This window comes from Vespula pensylvanica, chromosome 19, assembly GCF_014466175.1.
Source record: "Vespula pensylvanica isolate Volc-1 chromosome 19, ASM1446617v1, whole genome shotgun sequence".
In the NCBI taxonomy this organism is placed as follows: domain Eukaryota; kingdom Metazoa; phylum Arthropoda; class Insecta; order Hymenoptera; family Vespidae; genus Vespula; species Vespula pensylvanica.
In genome coordinates, this window is record NC_057703.1 from 1,008,954 (window position 1) to 1,035,833 (window position 26,880).

At 37.0% G+C, this 26,880-nt stretch overlaps 1 protein-coding gene across 48 annotated transcripts in view; it reads left to right on the forward strand.

The window, feature by feature from the left end:
* The window catches only part of LOC122635759 (microtubule-actin cross-linking factor 1), a 110,845-nt gene that overhangs the window by 56,364 nt on the left and 27,601 nt on the right, over positions 1 to 26,880 (forward strand). For 32 of the 48 annotated variants that reach the window (XR_006328740.1, XR_006328741.1, XM_043826364.1 and 29 more), the window contains 11 exons: positions 7,021 to 7,300; positions 8,217 to 8,667; positions 9,123 to 9,380; positions 9,567 to 10,140; positions 10,256 to 10,279; positions 10,414 to 10,884; positions 10,956 to 12,161; positions 12,329 to 12,412; positions 13,479 to 13,700; positions 16,957 to 17,072; positions 17,197 to 26,851. Coding sequence is in view for 46 of the 48 variants with exons in the window: in XM_043826364.1 (XP_043682299.1) it covers positions 7,021 to 7,300; positions 8,217 to 8,667; positions 9,123 to 9,380; positions 9,567 to 10,140; positions 10,256 to 10,279; positions 10,414 to 10,884; positions 10,956 to 12,161; positions 12,329 to 12,412; positions 13,479 to 13,700; positions 16,957 to 17,072; positions 17,197 to 26,851 (13,341 nt within the window). In the remaining 2 variants the exon portion in view is untranslated. Of the gene's footprint in view, positions 1 to 1,686; positions 1,789 to 3,240; positions 3,777 to 4,802; positions 5,021 to 7,020; positions 7,301 to 8,216; positions 8,668 to 9,122; positions 9,381 to 9,566; positions 10,141 to 10,255; positions 10,280 to 10,413; positions 10,885 to 10,955; positions 12,162 to 12,328; positions 12,413 to 13,478; positions 13,701 to 13,770; positions 14,329 to 15,128; positions 15,876 to 16,956; positions 17,073 to 17,196; positions 26,852 to 26,880 lie in introns of those variants that run through there. The other 16 variants (XM_043826373.1, XM_043826388.1, XM_043826369.1 and 13 more) reach the window with 7 other exon arrangements.

Sequence of the window (26,880 nt, forward strand, 5' to 3'; positions counted from 1 at the left end):
TTTCCCGTGAAACACTCGTGGAGGATGTCTTGCGAACATGACATCATTCGTCCGAATAAGACTCGTGGAGTAAGTCGATGGTGATGCCGCACTTGGAATATCGTTAAGTCCGTGCCGTTCTCTTCCGTGCAAGGTCGACCAAAGAAAAATCACTTTTAAATTAGCAAACCAATTATTTATTCTTCCAAATATATCAAAAACAAAAATAAAAAATATAAAATTTAAGAATAACGACTGTAGTAGTAATAATAATGATAACAACAACAATAACAACAAAATCATCATTTTATTTTCGATAAAATCAGATCGTCGATTGATTGAAAGAAATGAATCGTCATTATTTTATATCATTATTTTCATTTGTTATTTTATTTTATTTATTTCTTTTTTCTCTTTTATATATGGAGAGATCCTTGTATCAGAATGAATTCCATAGTATACCGGAAATCATAATGATGACGATCAGATTGGCACTGGCAGGAGCTACGAGCTCATATCCGGTTTGCCGATCTCCACGATCGGGCAGCCAGTTCTCTCCAGTCTTTGTACCTTCTTCGTTCCTTTCTACTTTCCTTCTTCGCTCCTCCTCTCCCTTTCCCTCTTCCTCTCCCTCTCCCTCTTTACCGTATTGCTGGGGTATACACCGTAAATCGAGATTACACAAACCGGCATCGCCATACGGCTTTCCACTTGCTCTTCTTCTTTTCTTTTATTTTTTTCTTCTTTTCTTTTCTTTTATCTCTCTTTTTTTTTTTTTGTTACATCCGGTGGTCCTTTTATTCTCTCTTCCGGTACGTCAAATTATCCTCTGACAAATTAGGATCATTTTAGAAAAGTTATATCAACTTTGGAATAGTTGGTTTTGCAGAAAGTCAGTTCGCCGAGCATGAAACGATCACTTGGAGATGCACAATTAAATCTGACCGATTTTCTCTTAACGTATAACTGTATATTATAAATCTATCAATGTTACTAACGTAAGTTTTTCTCTCTTTGATCTCTCGCTCTCTCTCTCTCTTTCTCTTTCTTTCTCTAGCATAACATTATCTGAATATCAATCATCCGGTCACCTGCTTTCGTTTGCTCCAACGTCTTCCCATCTTTCTCAAACTTTCTAATTCTAAAATATTTAAAATATTAAAATATTATTATTCTTTTTTATTATTCTACAACCACTTTGACTTCCTCTTCTCTTCTTCTCCGATCAACCTTGGCTTTTGAATTCCCATAAATATTTTCAAGGTATGAAGTAATTAACGAGTTAGGTCATTATTTAACGTCCTTGGTAAAGAATTTTGCTCATGGATAAGGCCATTCGTAAGAACAAAAGTGACTATTGTGTTCATAGAAAAAAATCCCATATTATTTGATCTCATCATCATCATCATCATCATCATCATAAAACTCATATATACTTGCATTCCGTATTTTCGATTATGTTATAAAATTAAACATATGCTAACGCATTGGCATCAATTTAAAGAGATTGAAAGAGAACGGTAAAAAAATGAATAAAATTGTAATAAAAATAAAAGAAAGATGGCACTCAAGTTGCGTGGGTGTTCAACTTTTAAAGAGAAGTTGGTAGGGAAGAGATCGGCATCGTAACGCGCAGGCGCTTGAGTAGTCCGTGAGTAGAATGAGTTATAGTGGGGGTATAGGCGCTTCTCTCACCTGCCCGTATCGCGAACCTACTCTCCTGCGCTCGAAAGGACGCAGCACAGTGGCGGTCGGTGCGTCGTGCATTGCTATTCGTTCTGTTGTTTCTTTTCTATTCTTGTGCCACCGGTATCTCTATCTCTTTTCTTCTTGTTTCTCCTTATCTCGTTGGAGTGATCGTCGTTTGGATTGCGTTCACGTTGAAATACTTCAGGCATTACTTCCTTGTTATTATTAAATCGTTAGTTAATTTATAGAAAAATAACGGAAACAAAAAAAGAACTTTTTTCTCGAACTTATAAGTTTCGATATTCAATCTTCTTCGAAAGCGTCGATTTCGATTTGATAAAATTTCTACGTTTAAGTTTATTGATTTCGTCGTTCATGATAAAACTTTTCGTACGTAAAATTGAACTTAATAAAAAGTGACAACGTGTCCACGTCGATCGTTGTTCTGTCAGAGATTACATTATTAAAAAATGAAGAAAGCGACAGTGTGAATCTTGAAAAAATGTTGTTCATCGATATCGCTCTTGATTCTTTCGAGTAATGACATTAAGCCGTTTTTAAATAACGAGATTGTTGTTTAATGTCAGTTTTATTCGTTTCAATGCGAGAGGTGCGCGTGTCATGACGTCAGAATATACAGACAATTATTTTTCTTTCTCTATGATTGAATTCTCCTTGACGTGAGACACCTTAGTGTCGGAGCCCATCTATGTAGCTTATTTCACCGACCTACTCGCGATTATTTCCGACGTAAATGCGTGTTCTACGTCACCGTGGTATCTTCGAAGTAGGCGGTATGTGCGCTGTGTAGTATATTCGAAATGGTATAGAACGAGTCGTCAACCGCAAGTGTCTGGCACGTGTAACCGATTCTTTAACTTGCAATTACTTTGGCTGATTTTTTTCTGTCTTTTTTTCCTTTTCTTTTCTATTTTTTTCTTTCTTTTAATATTCTAAATTCGATTAATTGTTTATTTTTTATATCGAAACAGATTAAAAGTATCAGGCACTGCTATCGCTTCAAAAACTAATAGCAATAAAATTATTGACAGATGATTTATTTTGACAGATCATTTTTTTTTTGTAGATAATTATATTACGATAATCTCTTCTTTTTTTTTTTTTTGTTGAAAAAAATTTAATAAGAACCTTAAATGCCATTATTGTTTATCAAGTAATAATATGTCGTTGATTGGGTAATTGGAGATCCTTTGAAGGGTTAATTTGTGAAATTAAATGTTTATTAAAAGAACTTTAAAGACCGTTCGTTATGATTGGAAAGAATTTATTTTGCTAGTATGCCGGTGTAACTACGAAGGATAGTTAGAACGTTAACTCGAACATTAACCACAAGGAAGTACCGCTTTCATTGGTGTACATCGCCGTTCTCTCGATGCCCTGGTATCCTGCTGAACGTGAACGCACGATCCAACAACGTTTTCCTCCTCTCTCTTTCTCTCTCTCTCTCTCTCCCTCTCTCTCTCTCTCTCTCTCTATCTATCTATCTATCTATCTATCTATCTATCTATCTATCTATCCCCTTTCTTTTTCTTCTGATGTCCCGTTCGACACGTAAAATCGAACTTCTTCTTTCGTTCAGCTTTGCGATCTTCCGGTTGTGTTGCACGGAGGAGAAGAAGAAGAAGAAGAAGAAGTAGTAATAGAAGAAGAACGAGAGGAATTTTGTTTGGTGAACCTCGAAAACTCGTTTCTCTCTTCATTCGTTCTAATTAACGTTGTGAAAAGCAAAAAAAAACAAACGTTGACTATATATATGATTGTTAAACGAGTGTCGTGAATTTTTTCCCCAAAGGAAAAAGAGATAAATAGAAGGCTTTGGAATGCCAGTTTTTTCGCTATATATGTGTGTATATATATATATACATATATGTACATGTATATGAAGTGAAACGAAAGTGAATTTGAAAAAAAAAAGAATAGAACAATGTCGATATATCGATTTAGCAAAAGTGGTCGATTATTCGTACAGGGTACTCACGAAGATGACGATCGTGCTAACGTTATTTCCTCCAGTCGTACTGAAAGTCCTTCTGGCGATGATCTACAAGCGATCTATACTAAAAGACGTCTTTCCACAGAGGTCTTAGGTAGGCTTGTTCAATGATTCGTTGGATTCGCTCAAGTTTAGCTCGAAAGATAGGGACTGAGAGACTTAACTCATTTTTTAAGTCAAATATTAAATAATACGTATTATATATATACATTTTTTTCTTTCTTTTTTTTTTTTTTTTTTTTTTTAATTTATTTTAAAACGATCATTATATGCTTTATCATCTTATACATATACGTGATCGTTCTAAAATAAATTAAATAATAATATTTATTATTTCTTTTAGCTCGAAATAATTTATTCATATTTTAACTACTATTTCGTTAAAATTCTATTATTAATTCGATGGCAAACATAATTAATTATTCATCTTATTTGAATAATGATGAACACGAATGATAAAAATGATTAGCCTTGATCTTCGTTTAGTTAGTTCTCGCAGATGATCCAAGCTTAATAAGGATTCGTAGCCCGAAGGAAATCGATTAAAAATGTATAACGTAGGCGAGCGGAAATTGTTGGATGGTTAAAGTAACGTCGCATCTAGCCTCTTGGCAATGTCCTTCGATTATCGAGAATGGTGATATACCACCCACGATCCGCCTGTTTTATGTTGATCGTGATCTATATAATAAATATGGTGATATCTTCTGGAATGTTGGATGACTTTGAATCAACATAGTATTCCGATACACATTCATTAGTTTTTATCAATGTCATCCACGTCGAAATTGTAAATTCGTTCTGACGATCGATGCAAAGATTCGAAGAAAAATAAATGACGAATTAATCGCATGAAAAAAGAAAAAAATTACGCGCGCACATATACACACACGCACACACACACATATATATATATTAACGATTTAATTGGAATCTCTTGTGGTAAGACTTGTTTTTGTTATTTAGACTTTTGAAATATTTTTTTCTCTTTTTCTTTGGACTTCTCAGTCGATCTTTCGAGCATATAATTTTTTTTTTTTTTCTTTACCTTGAGCGAATCATATTTGGTGTGAGAGACGAACACTTTATAGCTTCGAAAATTCGTATAATATCAAATTAGGCTCGTCGATCGAGTCGACGAAGACCTCGAGACGCGGCGAGAATGGCACTAAACGCATCGTGACGCGAATAGTTCGCAAGACAACGACGTTGACTCGTGGGGAAGAAAAGAGTGTTACCGAGGACCAAACCAAGTATGGCTCTCAAAAATATCTCAAGGATTCTTCCTCGTCCGCGACCTTGACTCGACATGCTTCTCCAAAAGCGAAGACTGTTAGGGTAAGAAATCGAGAACCTTACGAACGTTGAAAACTCCAGACAATTATTATCTATGAAATATCTAGTTTCTGAAAGTATCGATGCACATTATTGTATCTGATCGATAAGAATTATCAGAAGATTTAAGGATCGATCTAGGACGGATTATAAAATAGATAAAGAAATATTATATTTAAGAAATTTCAGGAAAAGTCTAAGAAGCTTCGGAAAATAACATTTTATTTTATATTAAAAAATTATTGACATTATGTAGAAATTATTTAGAAAACTTTGTTCTATCATTAAGGTAATATCGATAAAAATGTCAAATCGTAAAAAAATAAATAATTATGTAATTGCTATCGAATCAAGTTGACGATTATCATTTGATATATAGATATCGAATCTTACTCATGTAACACGTCACATCTCATCTTTAAGATCGCTATATATACGTCTAAGGATCAGTATTGATTCCACTTGATTCTCTTTTTCTCTACACAAACATAAGTCATTTAGACAATGGATTTATTCTGTGTATAGCGTTAAATAACTCTTCGCACAAATGCAAAAAGCATTATCTCGACTCGTTCGGGTCGAACATGGTGTGCATTCTCTATGAGATTCATATTATGCGCAGCATCATTCGAATAGATCTTATCTATTTTCTAGTCGAGTTACACGACGGCAGGTAATGGTAGCAATACCTTATGTAACAGATCAAAGTTGCCGACGACTAATGTTGCGGTAATTTCACGAGCATGTATGTATTGCTGCTAATTATCTTTCTAACTTTAATCCACATACACACAAACATACACAAATGATTATTAGTATAATAGATGATAAAAAGTATAAAAAATTATTTGATCAGCCGACAATGCAAATATATGTATAAGCAATTAATATGAATCAAGGAACATGGAAAATAATTTCGATCAGCTGATAGTATTATTTATTATGTCAAATCTCATATATATTGTTTTGCATGCATATATATATATACTTATATACATACACATAGGTTATTAATGAGTCAAAGAAAATACAGAATGATATCGATCATCTGATGTTATTATTGAATCATCATCTATTTGAATCATGGTGTAAAACATGAAGCATAAGGAAGCTTCACAGAGTCGCGACTTGACATTTAACGAATACAAGATAGCTCGAAGGAAAGAGAAAGAGTCGACGAACCCAATCGAGTTCGAGTTCGAGTTCGGTGCACCGTCATCAAACGATAACTCGATCGAGAACATCTGCTAAGTTAGGAATAATAAACGTGAAAGGCAAAGTAGAGAGAAATCTCATTGTTTTCTATCTCTCCTACACATCTCTTCTTTCTCCTCCCGTTCTTTTTTTCTTTTCTTTTTTCTTTTTTCGAAAAAGAACAAATACCAAACCACCCTCGTCTGCTAAAGTTTTATCGTTCTCCTTAAATACCATGGTCTATTTTCTCCGAAGATATTTCTCTCGTTGAATGCACGTTCTGGTCTACGAACTTAGAATAGATAAGAAAGGTATTTTTAGTTTAGACTAGGGAATGATTAATCTTTATACTATTCAAGTTACTACTATCTACAAAGTAACATTTTTGAGTTATCTGTGATCAAAAATAGTTAGGAATCAAGTATCATAAAGTTGTCGCTTCTTGTTTCTTAATCGTATCAACTTAAGTTACAGAATGAAAAGTTATGAATAATTTTGATTGAACTATCAACGAGTGTATCGTGTATGTAGTTAGACACAGGGAATGATTAGTTTATGTAATATTTAAATTTGTATCGCACAAAGAGTAACACTGTTGAATTATCTATGATAAAAAACATTTGAGAATTAAAAAACATCATAAAGTTGTTGCTTATTATTTGACCGTATCGATCTAATTTCTTCGGCAAATAAAAATTTATGAAGTCATAAAAAAATAAAAAAAAAAGGAAAGAAAATAAAAAAGAATTACAAAGAAATAAGTGAAAAAAGAAATGTTAATATGTTTATCGTATTATTTTTTGTTACAGATATCAGACATTGTAGTAGGTCAAGAACCAAATGTAACAGCTCGAGAAGCTTTGCTAAGATGGGCAAGACGTTCAACAGCTCGTTATCCTGGTGTCCGTGTGACAGATTTTACTTGTTCCTGGAGAGATGGTTTAGCGTTTAGCGCACTTCTCCATAGAAACCGTCCAGACCTCGTCGATTGGAGAGGTGCTCGTGCAAGTCAACCTCGAGAACGGCTCGATCGGGTCTTCCACGTCGCTGAGCGCGAGTACGGCGTTACGAGGCTTCTCGATCCAGAAGGTAATCCCGTCCCTCATAAATCCCTTCTGTCTGTCTTTTTCTTCTCTCTCTCTCTGTCTGTCTTTTTTCCATTTTACTTTTTAGCTCACTTTAGTCGGATTTGTCGTCTATCCTTTCTCTCAATTCTATCTCGTTTGGTCGTTGACTCGAAGGAGAAAGCACGTGTTCGATGGATTCTCTTATTAGACAGACTTGTCATTGGCCGATCAAACAACTTACTTTCTCTCTCTTTTCGACGATTTTTTTTTCCACATATAAATTTATAAATCGGAATCAGCTGTAAGATTGAAAGTGAGAAAAGAAATAGTTTTTCCTATTTCTTTTCTTTCTTTTTCTGGTTTTGTTTGTTTTCTTTTCTTTTTCTTTTTTTTCTTCAATTTGTATCTGCATCAGCAAGGTGCACGTAGACCCAATAACCAAGCACAAATCCGGCCACAGTCGCCTTTCTTTTTGGTCACGGTACTCGCCGTCGTTTCCGGTTGAAGCCGAGCACCGTGACCGATCGTAGCACTGACTCCTCGTATAAATAATTATGGTCGTCCCTGCTCTAAGTCTCTATGTGCGTACGTGTACGTTAGTCTTGACGCACGTAGATGGGGTATCCATTGTTCACGAGAATACCGCTATAGAGATCAATTGATATATGTTGATAGAGTTGATGATTCGTTCATGTAAAAGCAGATTTGAATAGGGGTAAATGATTGTAAACGATTAATATATAATTAAATATAATATATAATTAAAATTATTATTTTCTTGTTTATAACACTTTCAAAACAATAACACGAACGTCTAATTGTATTTATATTTAATTGTTAAAAAGTAATTAAAAAATGACGAACGTGAATTAAAATATTTCTTAATATTCATATCAGAGTAATTCGTTTAAATAATAAATATGGAATTGTTGTTACAGATGTGGATACACCAGAACCGGACGAGAAGTCTTTGATAACGTACATCTCTTCGCTCTACGACGTGTTCCCCGAGCCACCTCCGATTCATCCCCTTTATGATACCGAAGCCCAAAGACGTTCCGCCGAGTATCGTGAACTTGCTAGCTCTCTACATCTTTGGATACGTGAGAAGATGACTCTAGTACAGGATAGATCCTTCCCACCAACTTTGATCGAAATGAAGAAACTCGCAGCTGATAGCTCTAAATTCAAAAACGAGGAAGTACCGCCAAGATACAGGGACAAGCAAAGATTGTCTTATATCTTTAGAGATTTGCAGAAATATTTTGAAGCTGTTGGCGAGGTCGATATGGAACCAGAATTGCACATCGATGTGATTGAAAAGAATTGGAGCAGATTGATAATGTTACATCAAGAAAGAGAACAGGCTATTATTGATGAAATCAAACGGTTAGTTTATGTGCTTGAAAGAAAGCAAAAATAGTTAACAAATATAGTACCATTCAATCTGTTTTTTTATTTAGAATAGATACGTGATTATGGTATTTTATTCTGTTACATTTAATCAGATCTTTTTTAAGATATTTAATACCTATTTAAAGTAGGTATTTAATTCTAAATAAAATAAACGAATTAAATGAGGTATATTCGTTTATTAATAGTACATTTAAATTCGATTAATTAATTATCGAATTCACGATTAGAAAGTACTTCTTTAAAAAAAAAAAAAGATCCAATCGTGAAACCTATTTGGTATGCATTCTCTCGTTTGTTACGATGTACGAAAGGATAATCTTACAATGAAGTCACGAAATGCATCGAGTCACGAGAGATGCTTTCACGGATTGGTGTACATGTATACACACATATATACATTTTCTCACTCCTTAAATGTTTATGTTTAGACTCGAACGACTTCAGCGGCTTGCCGAGAAAGTTCACCGTGAGATGAAGTCGACTGATAATCGTCTGGAAGAATTGGAAAGACGCGTGGAAGACGAGGCTCGACGTCTCGACCGCCTTCATCCTTTAGAAGCTAAACATGCGGTGGACCTGCTGGAACAGGACATTCGCAATACCGAAATTCAAATACAGAATATTTTTACCGATGTACACACACTCACCGAAGGCAGATACAGTCAAGCTGCTGAACTTCACAAGAGGTCAATGAACTTTTCTTTCGTATTGAAATTTTTTCTGACAAATTTCTTTCATAACATTTCAATTGCAGAGAGATCGTCAGGAATCTAGAATTTATTCTTATTGATGATATTTAATACACGCATTGAATGTAAAAAATGTGATGGATAGTTTACAGGCTGTTCTTTTTTTTTCTTTTTCTTAAATAGGGTGCAGAAATTACATCAACGTTGGGTAGCATTACGTTCTCTCCTGCACAAACGTTTGGTACAACCACTTTCCGCGGTGTCCTTCCCAGTAGAAGAACGAGTTGTCACGAAGCATCGAACGACAGTTCACGAAACGAGATTGGTAGACACCAATCCACATTTCCGTTCATTACACGACTGCATCGACTGGTGCAAGGCCAAATTAAAACAAATCCAAGAAGCTGATTACGGCTCGGATTTGCAAAGCGTTCAAAACGAATTCGACGTTCATCAGAAGGAACATAAAAATATCGATCAGTTCCGTTCGAAAGTAGATAAGTGTGTTCAAGCTAAAAATAATTTCCACGGGGAGGAATTGACTTTGTATAGTCAGCATCTCAGCACTTTACAGAAACTTTATTCTGAACTTTTGGCACTATCGAACAAGAGACTTTCCGATTTGGATACTTTACAAGATTTTATACAATCTGCAACTGGAGAACTTGTGTGGCTTAATGCTAAAGAAGAGACCGAGGTGACAAGAGATTGGAGCGATAAGAACCTTAACGTTCAAAGCATCGAACAGTATTACGAGGTCAGTCGAAGTATTATTAAATTGCACATATATTCACAACACATACACACATTGATTTTTTTTTAATGTTGCTAATATAAAAAATCTTCTCACGTTATATTCTATATTTTACAAGCGTACATATGGATCTGGAATTGAGGTAAATCTTTTACTAATACACGATTAAAAAATTCATTTCATTTTCTAATATCAGTTTTATAATATTTATTACGAAAATTTGTTTTTTTCTCTTTTGGTTTTTTTCTACATAATTATTAACATTTTTTAATATAGTCCCTGATGAGCGATTTGGAGAAACGAGAAATACAATTTTCTGCTGTACAAGATAGAGGAGAAGCATTGGTTCTACAGCATCATCCTGCGGCAAAAACGATCGAGGCCTATATGTCAGCGATGCAGAGTCAATGGGCTTGGCTCCTTCAGCTCACTCTCTGTCTCGAAGTTCATCTGAAACACTCTGCTCACAGTCAGCAATTTTTCAAGGATATTCAACAGGCCGAACAATGGATTTCGAAGATAGACGAAACGCTTAACACGATTTATTCTCAATCTGATTTCTCTCTAGACGAAGGTGAACGATTGTTAAAGGGTATGCAAGAACTTAGAGAAGAACTTAATAATTATGGTGAGCACGTTCAGAGATTGGTCGAACAGGCTAAAGACGTTGTGCCGATGAAACAAAGAAGACAACCAGTAACGAGACCATTGCAAGTTACTTGCGTTTGCAACTACAAGCAAGTGAATGTAGGTATTTCTAATATTAACCAATTAAAATGTAAAAATATTTATTCTCCGTAACGATCTTCATTCGACAGATGTCAATCGAGAAAGGAGAACAATGTACTCTTTATGACAACTCTGGTAGAGTTAAATGGCGTGTGAAGAATTCGCAAGGTGTCGAATCACCTGTACCAGGTGTCTGTTTTTCACTTCATCCACCAGATAAAGATGCATTGGATGCTGCTGAACGATCAAGACGACAATACGATAGGAGCGTGTCTTTGTGGCAACGCAAACAACTCAGACTCAGACAGAATATGATTTTTGCTACCATCAAGGTGGTCAAAGGCTGGGACTTACCTCAGTTCTTGGCTATGGGACAAGATCAACGTACTGCTATTAGAAAAGCTTTGAACGAGGATGCAGATAAATTACTTAGCGAAGGCGATCCAGCTGATCCACAGTTGAGAAGATTGAAACGTGAGATGGCTGATGTTAACAGGCTCTTCGACGACTTCGAGAAACGTGCCAAAGCCGAGGAGGAATCTAAAAACGCTGGTCGAATATTCAACGAACAAGTGTCGTCGCTTCAGCAAGCACTCGATGAAGCTGAACGTATCATAAACGCACGTATTGCGGCTCCTCTACCAAGAGATCTTGATAGTCTCGAGCATTTGGTATTAGAACACAAAGATTACGAACAAAACTTGCAACAATTGGCACCGGAAGTCGATCAAGTACAACAGACCTTCCGTGGTATCACTTTGAAGACGCCAGCTATGAGAAATAAACTCGATAGCGTAATGACCAAATGGAATCATCTTTGGAATCTTAGCAATCTTTACATAGAACGCTTGAAATGCGTAGAAATCGTACTTTCTAGTCTTGAAGAAAATACCACGGTTATATCCGAATTTGAAATAAAATTGGCTTCGTTCGGTGAATTACCGTCCGACGTTAAGGGCCTTCAAAATGTTCTCGAGGATCTCATGATCCTTCAAAATGCCATTGCTCAGCAACAATCATCCATTGATCAATTGAATGACGACGCCCACAACGCCAGACGTCTCGTTGAAAAATCAAGACATAATCATCATGGACCGCATGGGGATATGGATAGATTGGATTCCGAGGTCAACAGATTGAACGCTAGGTGGACTAATGTTTGTGGTCAGCTCGTTGACAGATTACGTAGTGCGGAAGCTGCTTATAGTCTCGCACAACAGTATCATAATTCCTATCAAAACGAGGTTGATTTCATCGACGAATGCTATGGAAAACTCGAATTGGAGAATGCTAAGGTAGACAAAATTCTTTTATCTTTTCTTTCTTCTTATTTTTTTTCTTTTTTCTTTTTTCTCTTAATCTTTATTCATTTATTTGCGAACGTGAGATTTACGTTATTATTACTCATTGAAATGAAAACAACGATAATAACTCATAACTCGTCCTTCAAATTTTCGTGCAGAATTTGTTAAACAGAGTTGTGGATCGTGCTCCAGCAATCGAAGCAGTCAACGTTACTGGTGGCAGATTAATTCGCGAAGGCAAGGTAAGATGATAAGGTTTATACCGTAGCAATTGGATTTCTTTTTATTTATTTATTTTTTTTTTCAATAATTAGCTTTAGCAAATGGTATGAATGCAGTGTGTGAGTGAGATTTAGATTTTACACAAACACATTACGTACACACACGTACACGTACTTATACACGAACATTAATGACTTTCCAGCATCGTATATTTATTTTATATGTATTATATTACATGTGAAGTTACGAAAAACGTAACAACTTTCAGCAATTTAAGGAATAAGCCGCCACGAACTTAGATTTAGAAAAGTAATTTATATACAATTGATGTTCTCTTTAGAGATTCGTACTCGAATGTGATTTTTGTCAAATCGCTGTTACTAAAAATCGCTGCTTTTACTGTATTATCAAGAAATACGTAAAACAAAAGATCGATTAACTCACTGAAATTTTCTAATTCATTATGGGCAAAGTAATTGTACTCAGCCCATTTTCTAATCACAAACATAATATACAAGAAATATATATAGATAGTAGAGTTGAGTAAGCAGCGCATTCTGATCGATTGGCTTCCGCATAATTTTGAATTTTTTTTTTTTAAGCAACCAAAGCTTGCGGGTCTAATTCGCTAAAATTCCGTATTTATTACGAATGACCCAGTGTGGTATAATTAAAACTCTCGATCGATCTTATTCGATTAACCTTGATATTTTTTTCTTTTTTTTATTCCCGAAATGTAACGATGAAGAAAATGACAGGGAAGTTCTTATAACATAGCAATTTACATCAACGCAATTTACCAAACCGGCAATAATTGTCTAACACTCAAGACAAGATATTAAAAAAAAAAAAAAAATAAAATAAAATAAAATAAAAATCATTCTTGAGAAGCTATATTAATAACGTAACGTTAACGCAACGAATACTTACACAACGGCATCACATTGGGTCGTCGTCGATTCTATATAGAAAAGGAAAGAAGCGAATACCATATTAAATGCGTTTCTTTACCTTCGCTTTTGGCTAACGGTAGTGGATCCAAATGATCTAATTCACTAACCGTAACGGACTAACCGAACCCCATAGATCTATGGACAAAGGCTCAGAGCATTCAAAGAACAGCTGGAAGAAGTCTGCCCATCGTTGGATGCATCGGTGAAGAGACCACGTAGAGAACCGGTAACTACGGTGGATGGAGTAGCACGTGACCTTGACACACTAAATAGAAAATATACTACCCTGTTGAGTCTACTGCAAGAACGAGTTAGGCAGTTGGCCTTGCTGTATCCCGAAGATATCTCTTTGCAGGTGAGTTAATATTAATGACCTTTAATTTTATAATGATTTAATATCGAATTAGTCTCCATTACCTGATTGGGACTGGATATCCTTGGACCGCCATTGTATTTCATATATTTTATCCTACCTACGAGTTTTGATCCGATCATATTTGGAATATTATTATCAATTGTCATATATTTATTCTATTATGTTTTTGATATCCAAGTGAATAGCGTCAATAAGTTAGCGCAGGCTTCGTTAGAAACGATCGTTTCTACCGGCTTCCATATTGGATCGATAAATGCGCGAGGACATCGCGTTCTGTTAGTTTTCAGGCTGCATTGGATCGTGTGGCGGCGCGAGCAGTAGCAGAGCGATAATGACTCGGCCTTTGCACGCCTTGTCATTCCACCTGCTTACGTCTTTCGAGCCAGGAGAACTAAACTCTTATTCACAGTCTCGTCGTCTGTTAAATCGAACGGAACTCTCTAAAAAGAGATCTCTCTCAAATATTTTTCGATCAATTTTACTTTCGCTTTTATTCGATTTATTTGTTTTGATCAGCTATCAACTCGTGATTATGATATAAGGTGTTACGCATTGACTGTTGTGTGACATTTTTGACAGGATGACCGGTGTTAAGATCATTCGAAAGGTGCAAGTTAAATCTTGGATCGTATTTTTTGGATTTTTTTTTTTTATTTTGTTTTCCTATTTTCCTTTTGTTTCTGTTCTCGTGGTGATATTTTCCTTTGTGAAAAATCGGTATCAATTTTTTTTAAGTGATTCTTATAGGAACTTTATATTCGTCAGTATGATGAGGATTTATTTTGTTTATTTATTTATTTATTTATCTTCTTTCTTGTTTTTTTATTTTTTTTGGTTTTCTTTTTTTTTTTTTGTTAACATTTATTAGACTTATACTAAAGATCTTTGGATTCAATTACAACGTCAGTGTTAATAAACGAAAATATAACATTTTTAATCGCAATATCTTGCTATACTTTCTATAAAGATACATACAATTACTCAGATTAGATAGCAACACTCAACTCCTTATCGTGATTCAGTCGAGCATACGTTTGAATTATTTAAGTGATCGTGATGTCATCGAGAGAATGATCTAAGTTAACAATACCTTTCTCTTACACAATTTTGAGATTTTTCTATTATTCAACTTCATTACGATAAAAATTTCTATATTGCGTAAAATAAATTGAATATGTTGCAAGAGTTCAGTAACATTTTGTCGAGTTCCAGTGAGTCATCTTACTTAAGTATAGTCTTTAGAGTCTTATAAAAATAACATTGGGAAGGAGGCAAGAAGATGAAGAAAATCTTCATCACAAAATTTAAAATAATATCTATCTGTCTCTCCCTCTCTGTTTCTCTCTCTCTTTCTCTCTCTCTCTCTCTCTCTCTCTCTCTCTCTCTCTCTCTCTCTCTCTCTCTCTCTCTTTCTCTCTTTCACTCACTCTCACTCTCATTCTTTTTTTAAGCGATAGTAAACGTAGTTGTGTTTGAATGAAATGAAATCGATCAGAGACGAATGAAGTCACGTGTCCTATCTATCTATCTATAACTATATTTTTAAGCATAGTATCGTATTGCAGTCCGTAGATATTACAGAATCGGAATATGGACCAATAGCGGAACAGTATTCATTCATCTTCGTATCATCGGAAGGGAGATACATAAAAAAAAAAAAGAAAACAAGAAAGAAAGAAAGAGGTTGTTGTATTTAAAAATGGCGCGTATAAAACGTATTAGTTCGTCCGAAACGATGTTAAGCTTTTGGCACGAGTCTAAGCGATTTTAGTATCAGTATCCCGGGCGAGCTCGTCGCGTTAACGTGGTGTTGCGTGACGTTCACCGGCCGGGGAAGGAATGAGATCTTTTAATTTGATATTATTACAATTGCGAGACTAGTAGTCAACAATCTATGAAATATTCATTAACACATTCGTTGGAAATAATTTATAGAACGAGGTCAAGATCCTTCGAGTTTAATTATCGAGATACGTTCTGTTGAAGTCTGTAATACTTAAAAAAGTGACTTAGTTGACTTGAAAGGACAAAACATGTAGATTTATTTTTACGTGGACTCGGTATAATAAAAAAAAAAAGATACAATTTATTGGATTATTATGCGAGTGATCGTTGTCAATCATGGTACTCGCGAAAAGAAAAATTATTACCAAGGTAATAAAAAGGGAAAAACGTGATTAGAGACAGATCGTGATAGACATTCTGTTTCAAAAGTTTCGAGGCGAGTGAGATCTCGAATCGATCTAGGAATAGAAGTTTTGAAGTACACACGCGTAAACAGAAATGTGTCGCAATCATACGATTTCACTCTCAAGTTATTGAGAGACTGGCCGATCTGACGTCATAAATCTAGTTATGCAATTTCTTTGGAAGCAATGTCGATCTGTTGGGGGAATTTAATATTCAAAGATTAGCGTAATTTGTTACGTCGTAAAAAAACTAACGATGCCGTCATTTTCTTTTCTTAGACGTGGACTCACAACTTATGGCTATATATCCAATATATTTCTCTTTCTCTCTCTCCCTCTCTTTTTTTCCTTTTCCCTTCTCTCTGTTCTTTTTTTTTGCTTTTGTTTATCTTCTTGTACATTGTAAAGTAAAATATGTTGTAAAATATTAGGCCATCGAGGTCGACTGATTGTTCTTTCTTTCTCTCTTTCTCTCATTGTTCTCGTGCTCTTCCCTCGCATTTTTTTCGATCGTAAAAATTATTTCGAGCCTCGGACTACTCTGCTCTACTCTAACACACATTATTTCACTTCACTTTGAGTTTAGCATAAAAGTTATCACTCGAGAATTACGCGTCTCCCTAAATTTCGACAAAGATAGAACATGTTTCGTGACTTTAGCCGATAAAGAAAAGAAAAAAGTATACTTTAAACGAGGCGTTAACGTAAGCTGTGAGCGAGCCCCAGCTGCAACGGAAGCTGAACGTGCTCTAAAAATATGATCTCGTCCAGCGTTTAGCATCGCCCAGCAATCGGCGAAAATTGACAACTTCTCTCACCCCTCTGCCCCTCCTTTCCTCCCTATCTCTCTCTTTCTCTCTCTCTCTCTTCCTCCCTCACTCTTTCGTTCTTTTTATCTATTCGTTCCTAACGTTTTGAAGGAGTTGAAAATTAGCCCATATACCTAGAAAATTTATCAATCTGTTTGCTTCGTCCTTTTATAAAAAATTTGAAATAAAATGCCATGACATTTGTATCGAAATTAATATATTCGACTTATGTTTTAGCGTGCTCTTCAAGAGCAACGACCTCTGCGGACATTCCGCACGGAATTTAACATCTACGAGAGTACAACTAGCGAAGAACGTTATACCTCAACAACGACACATTACACTCAATCGCAGTGAGTAATTTGTGGAAAAAAAAAGAAAGATAAAGAAAAGATTAAAAAAAGAAAGAAACAAAATAGTAGAAGAATCTTTGATCGAGAGATCTCACGAAATTGCTTTCGATTGATTTCCCAACAGGTACATCACAGAAAGACACGAATCAACGGAGACCAGCGTGAGTAGCGATTCCGTTCGTCGTAGTACAAGTCGTGAATCCTCGCCATTGAAACGAGCAAGAACAGAGGGGCAACAAGATGTTGGTTATTCTCCTCGAATCAGTGGCGTTACCGAGACGTCAACAACGACGACGGATTCGACTACCGACGCTCGAAGCAGCATGCAATTTAGCGAAATTAGGAGTCTTAAGAGGATACACAGGGCTGAGGAGGGTATCAGTACGGACAACGTGATAGATGCTAGGGGTATCGTTCATCCAAGTACTGGCAAGGTACTAACGGTTGGCGAAGCTATAAGACTTAGGATCCTTGATGTTAGAAACGGTAGAATAGCAACCTCGAGTGACGCGAAAACAAGCGTGACGATCGAGGAAGCTGCGCGAATGAATCTGATCGATGGAAATCTGGCGAATCACTTATTGGGACCTTGTGGGGTAACGGAGGACGGTCGACAAATCTCACTACTCGAGGCTATTCAGCAGGAGCTCTTTGATGCCGAGAGAGGGGATGATAGAGTTAAGGTAACGACCAGTTTCTCGGGTGTTAGCGTTGCCGATGCGATGAGCGAGGGTTTGTTGGATCCAATAACGGGTCAAGTTGTTACGGCCAACGGTGAAAGAATCTCCATCGAGGAGGCATACTCTAGGGGTTATTTAACGAAACTCGATGTCACGGTTAAAGTTAAAAAGAACGCTCTTGCGCTTTCCGACGCGATATCCCAAGGTCTTGTGGACGATAGGTCGGGTCGTATTCTTGATAGAGTTACTGGGGAATATTATCTATTGAACGAGGCTATAGAAAAAGGTGTTATTGATCCTGACGTCAAGGAAGTGGTCGATGCACGTAACGATATCAAGTTGACGGTAGCTGAATCGATACAGCAAGGTATATTGAATCCAAAGAGCGGTAGGTATATGCACGGTTTATCAATGGAGAGATTATCCTTGAAGGAAGCACGTCGAAGGCAACTTATCGTTAAACCGATGACACTCAAGGATTGTTGCGATTTGGAAATAATCGATGAAACTGGCAGGATAGCCAGTCCAGCGCATCGGAAAAAATTAACGGTATTGGAAGCCATATCGAGGAGTGTCTTAGATTCGGAAAATCTCAAATCTATAACTGATACGAAAGCCGGAGAACCGATTACTTTGTCCGATGCATTGTCCAAAGGTGTTGTTAAACCAGAAGGTACGTTCAAAGATACTTTAAAAGACGAGGAATTGAGTATACAGGAGGCAGTAGATAAGGGCTTGGTCATGTCAATATCACAGAAGACTATTTTTGATATCGATGGGTTTAAAGACCCCGTTTCTGGAGAATACATCAGCTTGAACTCTGCTCTTTTGAAAGGTTTGATCAGTCCAAAATCAGGAGGTTCTTATATAGTCGATTTGAAAACTGGAAAGACAGTTCCCTTGGACGTAGCCGAAGAACAAGGCTTTGTTAGGTCTACGGTATCGGAGATGCTTAATTGCGGTATTGGAATTACGGAGGAGGGTCGTGAAGTCAGTGTGTTAGAAGCTGTTTTATTGGAATTAGTCGATCCAAAATCGGGTCAACTGTTGGATCCGCGAACTAAAAGAATTGTTCCTTTGGAAGATGCCATTAAACGTGGATTGATCACACCAGACGGAGCTGCATTGCTTACGAGTCTGCTAAATATCGCTGTAACGACCCAAACAGTTACCAAAACTGTGAAAAGATATGTAACCGTATTGGAGACAGGAGAAGTAGTCAATCGAGATTGTAAAATCACTTACGCGGAAGCTATTAAACATGGATTGATCGATCAAACTAACAAAATCTTTACCGATCCTGACAGCGGAAAAATGATGAGCGTTCATCAAGCTATAGAAGAGGGTTTACTTGGTAAACGAATGGAAGAAACACCTGCTGGGAAAGTACATTTCCCATCTAAACAAGTCACGTTTGAAACTACCCTAGTCACAAACGTTGGTAACGTTGATAGTTCTGATGAAAGAGAGGAATCACAACCAATGGCGATTGGAACGACTACGACTATTATAACTAAAGAAATTGTTCCACCAAGCGAAGACAAGTTAACACAATCTGCAACTAAACCTTCAGTCGTTTCAACGACCTTCATACCTTCGTCATCGATCCAATCTACTATTAAAAATGGTACGATATCTCCAATAAGAACTAGTCCACCATCTTCACCAGACAATATCGATAGATCGCGATCCAGATCGAAGAGTCCTTCGCAGCATAGAGAAGAACAGAAAGCGATGGTCGATTCGAATTCATTCTCGACTAATAAGGATTCGAATGAAACGAAAATTGAGACGCAAATTTCAGTGACAACTACTAGGAATCATAAATCAGAAGTTAGTTCGTTTATAGAAAGTGAACGTACTTTAACAGAAAAACGAGTATTCGAATTGCCTACCGATGGTTGGACACTCGCGGATGCTATTAATCAGAAATTATTCGATCCAGCAACTGGCCTATTTATTATACCAGGTACTGATAGATTAGTATCATTCGAGGAATGTATAAAATTACAAATCATTAATCCAAATTCTGGAGCTGTGATTGATCCGAATAATGGAAGGAAAGTGTCGTTAATGAGAAGTTTAGAAAAAAATATTTTGGATTCCACGGGACACTATACTTACCCACAAAAAATATCTATGAAAGAGGCAATAGAAAGGCAATTGGTAATACTTCAATATAGATCATCCGATTCCGATGCAACAAATCAAAGACTTTTACAAATCACCAAGGTTTCTGGCAAGCCTGATAAAGTAGAATTAACACACGTTGATGATCCAACGAAGGACACTGAGATCAAAGTAACAGACGAGTCGTCCATACTAGATCCTGTACAAGTTTCGCGAGGTTTGATTTATGACCCTGCGACGGCATTAGTTATCTCGACCGATAACGGCACATCTGCCGACCTTTTAAAAGCTGTCAACGATGGTACTTTGCAATCTAAAGATGTACTAGTTCGCGATCCATCAACAGGTAAAAACATTGCAATGTCTGAAGCAGTGGAACGTGGTATACTCGATTCAAAGACTGGCGAATACAAAGTCGACGATGATAGAAAATTATCTTTGCTCGATGCAACGAAATTTGGCTTGGTAGCTGTCGTTGGTGCTCCTTTGGTGGCAGCAGCAGCTGCTGTTGAAGCTGTTAAAAAAGCTATGATCAAAGATCCTACGACAGGAGAAAAAATACCTCGAGAAGTTGCTATAGAACGTGGTCTTGTCCCACCAGAAGAAACATCGAATGTTAAATCATCCCCAGCGATTACCGTAACAGAAACTTTACTAGAAGATTTACGAACAAGTACAGACGTTTCAGTATCTGATTTTAAAGCGAATGAAAGCGTATCGTCGAGTGATGTTGAACCATCGAGGCAAGAAAATGGTGAAAACGTAGAAATAAAGGATACGGTTATTACGAAATCATTTACACCTGAAGAGGATAGTACCGATACAGCGTCATTGGTAGCTAAAGCAAGAGCAAGAGTAACTACGGAACCAAAGTATACAGTAACGATTGGTAAAGCTAAATCATTTTCGCAAAGTCCTGAAAGAGAAGCTAAACCGATCGTGCTTCAAAAAATGAAGAAGAGAATCGTTAAAGCTAGCGAAGCTATGGAAAGTGGTCTAATCGATGAAAAAACGGTACACGTTATTGAAACTGAGATCTCTGGAAATGCGGAAAAGAAAATGACATTGTCCGAAGCTATTGAAAGTAATAGGATCGATGCCGATAGCGGCAAAATCCTAGATCCACAAAGAGGTGATGTTTTGTCCATAAAGGAAGCTCTCGATCGTGGGATCTTAGATCCAGAGAATGCAGATTTACTTGTCCCCTTAGCAAAGAGTCTTTCTATTCCAGGATTGTACAAACAAGGTCTGTTAGATCCTCAAGAAGGCAAGATTGTTCATCCAGAAACAGGTGATCATCTTACTTTAAACGAAGCCATAGTTTGTGGCATAGTCGATCCATTATCGAAAATAATTCAACCGAACGGACAATTAGATACTTTAGAAAATGCCATCGCAAATGATGTAATCGATGCCGATAGATCATTAGTTAAATTCGAAGGTGGTAGCGTTAATTTAGTTAAAGCTGTAGAGGAAAATGTATTTGAAAATCGTGAAAGGACTAAATCTTTTGAATTGCCACCAGCTGGTATGACTTTCCCAGTTGCCTTGAAGCGTGGCTTAATCGATCCATCCAAAAATGAAATTAGACATCCTATCACAGGTGAAAATGTATCTTTAAAAGATGCTATAGCAACTGATTTTATAATGACTCTGCCTTATCCAGTTGCACAAGATAGTATTAAAATAACGGAAGCTCTCGAATCCGGTCTTATAGATAAAGAAAAAGGTGCGTTTGTTCATCCTACAACCGGTACATCCATACCAATCGTAGAAGCTGTAGAATCTGGTCTTCTGATTATAAAAACACCAGAAAAAGATGAACGCATCAGTACGATTACCGAAACAGTGACATCTTATCATACGATTACCACGAAAACTATAGAACTTTTGCCAGGATACGTTTTGTTAAATGCAACACAAGTACAAAATCTTGAAACTGGTGATACTCTCACGATCGAAGAGGCACGTGATCAGGGAATCATTAAAGATGAATCTGAGAAGAAAGAAGAGTTTACAACCAAGGATATCAGGATTACTTTCAGCGATGCTGTAGAAAAGGGTTTGGTGGATATGAATGCAGGAACTTATACTGATCCTAACACAGGTGCTATTATGCCAATTTCAAAGGCAGTAGAAGTCGGTATTCTTGATACCTCGAACCAGACAAATGAATCCAATACTTCAGTACCAACTACACAAAACAGTCTGACCATCTTGGAAGCTATAGAACAAATTTATGATGATAAGACCGAATCTTTTACCGATCCTGAATCGAAAAAATCATACAATTTAACCGAAGCGATAGAAGTTGGCTTGATCGAGCCAGATTCCGTTCTGTACGATGTAAAAACAGCAGAAACTATAACAACAAAAGAAGCTCTAGAAAAAGGTCTGCTCGATCCTCAAACCGGTAAAATAAAACAAAAAGATGGAGAAAGCTCAATGAGTATTGCTAAAGCTGCGAAACTCGGACTTTTAGCGGTCGTCGCTGCACCCGTTTTAGCTGGGAAAGCTGTAGTCGATGCGATTCAAACAAGACAAACTAAAAAACCTAGTTCACCTGTAGAGTCTACCTCGGCAGTAGAATCTACCTCAATTTCTGCAGTAACACAAAGCAAAGTCGATACAGTAGAACCTACTTCAATTTCTACAGTAACACAAAGTAAAGTCGATGTAGTAGAACCCATCTCGGTTTCTCCGGTAACACAAAGTAAAGTCGATGTAGTAGAACCCGTTTCAGTTTCTCCAGTAACACAAAGTAAAATCGATAAAACGATTGAATCTGAAAGTAAAAAATTACCTGATGAAGTGGAAGGAATTCCATTGGATCAAGAGTCCAAACTTCTGTCTATACCAAAGGCTAGTGCAAAGGAAATTTTACAGAAAGAAGAAAAAGAAGTATGCGATTCATTTATCGCCAATGAAAAATCAACAGCACCGATGGAAGAACCTCAAAGAACAAAAATACCTGATACAATTGAAATAGAAGATCTAGATCAACGGGAAAGAGAAGATTTAGAAGATGCAGACGAAAAATCTGACGAAAAGTTATCGCAAATAGTCGTATCGAAGGATTTATCACCACGTGATCTAGCTGATCGAGGTCTATATAATATGGAAAACGAAAGATTCGTTGATCCTACAACAGATAATATTATTTCATTCAATGAATTCGTTCTCGACTTACAAATCTTTGATCCTGATAACGTATGGGTTAAAGATCTTTCAAAGAAATCGGATAAATATGTTACTCTTCGAGAAGCAATCGATAGACCACTGGTAGATAGAAATGTGGGTTACATGGTAGATCCTAAAAGTGGTAAGAAAATACCATTCTTCGAGGCGGTCAAATTGGGATGGATTGAACAAAGACCTAGCAGTGTCGAAAAGGAACCTTTAACTTTAAGCTTACAAGAAGCAGTAGAAGCAGGCGTTTGCGATCCTATTAACGCACAAATTCATGATCCGAAATCTGGAGAACCATTATCTTTGTCCGAAGCAGTCGAAGTTGGATTGATCGATGCTGATTCCTTAGCTATAAGAAATCCAATTAGCGATGAAATATTACCTCTATCCGAAGCATTAGAATCTGGTGTGATAGATCTGCATAAAGGGGTCATTATCAACGTTGAAACAAGGACAGAAATTGATATCAAAGTTGCTTTCTTAAAGGGTATGATAGTACCACGTGCTCGAAAACCAATTTCTTTGGAAGCTGCAATAAACAATGGCATATACGAACCTAATACAGGAAAGATACAAGATCCTTTGACTAAACAATTCGTAGACGTTGAAGAAAGTGTTCGAAGAGGTATAATCGATGCTTTCATCACCGAATGCCAGGATACCAAAGCTGGCTCTTTCGTTTCTCTCGACGATGCACTAACTATAAATCTATTAAACTCAAAAATGGGACGTTTACAAGATACGAAAGCTGGTGAACTTCTTCCTTTGGATACAGCATTAAACAGAGGCTTGATCATAACGACACCATTCGTGCCTTCGTTAATAGATGTTATAGCACAAGAATATTACTCTCCTAAAACTGGTCTTGTCCTTAATCCTGTGAACGGTGCAGAAATGACAATAAAAGAAGCTTTAACTATTGGCTATATTGACGACAGAACAACTATGATAAAGGACGACAGACGTGATAAAGTTGTGTCGGTTAAAGAGGCAGCAGAAACATTATTATTAGATTTACAATGTGGTTTACTAAATTATCCTCATTCCATGACATTGGACATTGCGTTTGAAAAGGGTTACTTGTTAAGTACGACCAAACCTTGGACGTTGCAAGAAGCTCTGGCTCATCAGACTTATGATCCTAAAACAGGTACCTTCACTATCGATGGAGAAAGTTATGCGTTAGAAGAAGCCATTGCTAAAGGTATAATTAATCAAGATAGTCCATCGATCAAAGATCCACGAAACAACGATATTATATCTCTTGGTGATGCTATCAAACGTGGGCTTATCAATCCAAAAAGTGGAACAGCTATTGATCCTTCCACAGGTGTACCACTTTCTTTAACGGACGCATTGGATCGTGGCCTGGTAGTTCCAGCAAAACGAAAAATATCTTTACCAGAAGCTATATTCAAAGGTTTTTACGATCCAAAAACTGGTCACTTCATTATTCCAGACACACAAGAAAAGTTACCAACTGATCGAGCTATTAAAAAAGGTGTCATTGATACGACCACAGCTATCGTTCGACATGATAGCGGTGATGTGATCACGTTCACCGAAGCTATAGAAAAACTTATAGTTGATCCAAAAACTGGAACAGTAGCTACCGAAAAGGGACGACGTTTAGATTTTCACGAAGCTTTGGAACGTGGTCTTCTGTTGGAAACACGTAGACCAATGAGCTTCAGTGAAGCAATCTCAAAAGGTATATTGGATGATAAAACCAATACATTTTTGGATCCTCAGACTGGTACTTATTTAACAATATTGGAAGCTATACAAAAACATCTGATAGATGCAGATTCGGTAACAGTAAAAGATGTTAGGTCACCGTTCTTAAAAACAATGCCATTGATGGAAGCAATAGAATTAGGCTACGTTGATGGAAATACTGGACGTGTTAAAGATCTCAACAAAGGCAACGTTGAAATGTCTTTACGTGATGCTTACGAATCCGGTTTGATCATAGACAATAAAGCGGCTGTGTCTTTGCAACGAGCTGTTCATCAAGGATTATACGACGATAAGAGTGGAAAAATCATTGATCCTGGCACTAACAGAGCTGTAACCCTTCACGAAGCCATGAGAAAATGTATCATTGGACCTACCTTACCTTGTTATTGGGATAAAAGATCGGAAAGACTTTTGTCGCTTGCCGAAACTTGTCGTGCTGGTGTAATAGACAGACGTTCCGGCATGTTCAAAGAACCTGGTGCTAATTGTACAGTCACTTTATCTCTTGCATTACAACATGGTCTTATCGTCGACATCGAAAGCATGGGATTTGGTTTATACGAAGCAATATTGATGGATATGTACGATTCATCGTCAGGGAAATTCATACATCCATTAAATAATAAAAAGCTTACATTGGCCGAAGCAATTCAAATAGAAATGATCGATCCGCTTACTTCGATCGTAAAGAATACTAAATCCAACAAATATGTTCTTTTGGCCGAGGCAATTTCTGATGGAATTATCGACGATATTCGTGGTACATACAATATCTCTGAAATCGACAAGGTAATGAATTTACAAGAGGCCAGAAAAAAAGGTTTCATAGTAACATCAAAAACTCCGCTTTCGATAGAAGAAGCAGTGAAATGTGGTCTTTATCGCGGTGACAGCGGCAAATTTGCGAAACCCACAGTTAATGAATTTTACGATTTAGTCCAAGCCCTTTCGGCCGAATTAATTGATCCTGACACAACTGCGTTAAAGGATGCTACTACGGGACAAATAAAATCTCTACAAGTTGGTATCGATGATGGAACGATAGACGTACCCAGAGGCAGAGTGCTCGATCCTAAAACCAAACGATCTTACAACATAGACGTTGCCTTCGAACGTGGATTATTAGTGACCGTAGAAAAACCATTGACTCTTCAACCACAAAGATCTTCTTTGGAAGAACAAAAAGCATCTCCTAAAGAAAGTAATACGAGAGAGTGTACGGTCGAAGAAGCTATCAAATATGAGTTTATTAATCCGAATGTGTCAGTCGTTAGAGACCCAAGAAATGGAAGGTTCATAGTTTTGAAAAAAGCCCTTGATGAAAGAATCATCGATCCTTCGGAAAAAGGAACGATCGAACCACAAGTTGGAAAATTATCGAGCAGATGCATACGTTTCGGTGAAAATACTGTTTTCCTGTTACCACCGTTGTCATTTGAAGAAACTCTAGAGAAAGGACATCTTTCCTTCGAAACTGGAAAAGTAACGGACCCAAGTAGCAATGAACAAATAACTTTGAAAGAAGCCGTCACTCTTGGTATCATTGATCCGGATTCGGCATTGATAAAAGATGCTCAAAAGAAAAAATTAGTTAGATTGCCAGAAGCTTTCAGGAAAGGGATGATGGATCCGGAGAAGGGCAATGTCTTAGATACAGATACGTCTAAATTATATACCTTGTCCAAGGCCGTAGAAATTGGTTTAGTTATGACTCCCAAACAAGGCTTTTCGTTCATCGAAGCTCTCGAGTTTGGTCTGTATAATCCAACAACTGGTAGTTATCATGATCCATTCTTAATAACTTCGGTATTAGAAAGAAAACGCTTGACTTTAGCAAGTGCAATAGAGGGGGGTTTGATAGATCCGTCGACAACAGTGATCAAAGATCCTATTAGTGGTAATATCGTAAGTTTGTTGGAAGCTGTAAATAGTGGGAAGGTAGATAGTGTGGCGGGCAGGTTTTTTGAAGATCCAGAGGGAAAGAGTATCGACTTCGTGAAGGCCATGGAACGTGGTTATATACTCACCGCAGAAGCGAGGGTAAGTCAGAGAGCTTTTGATGCTATCCA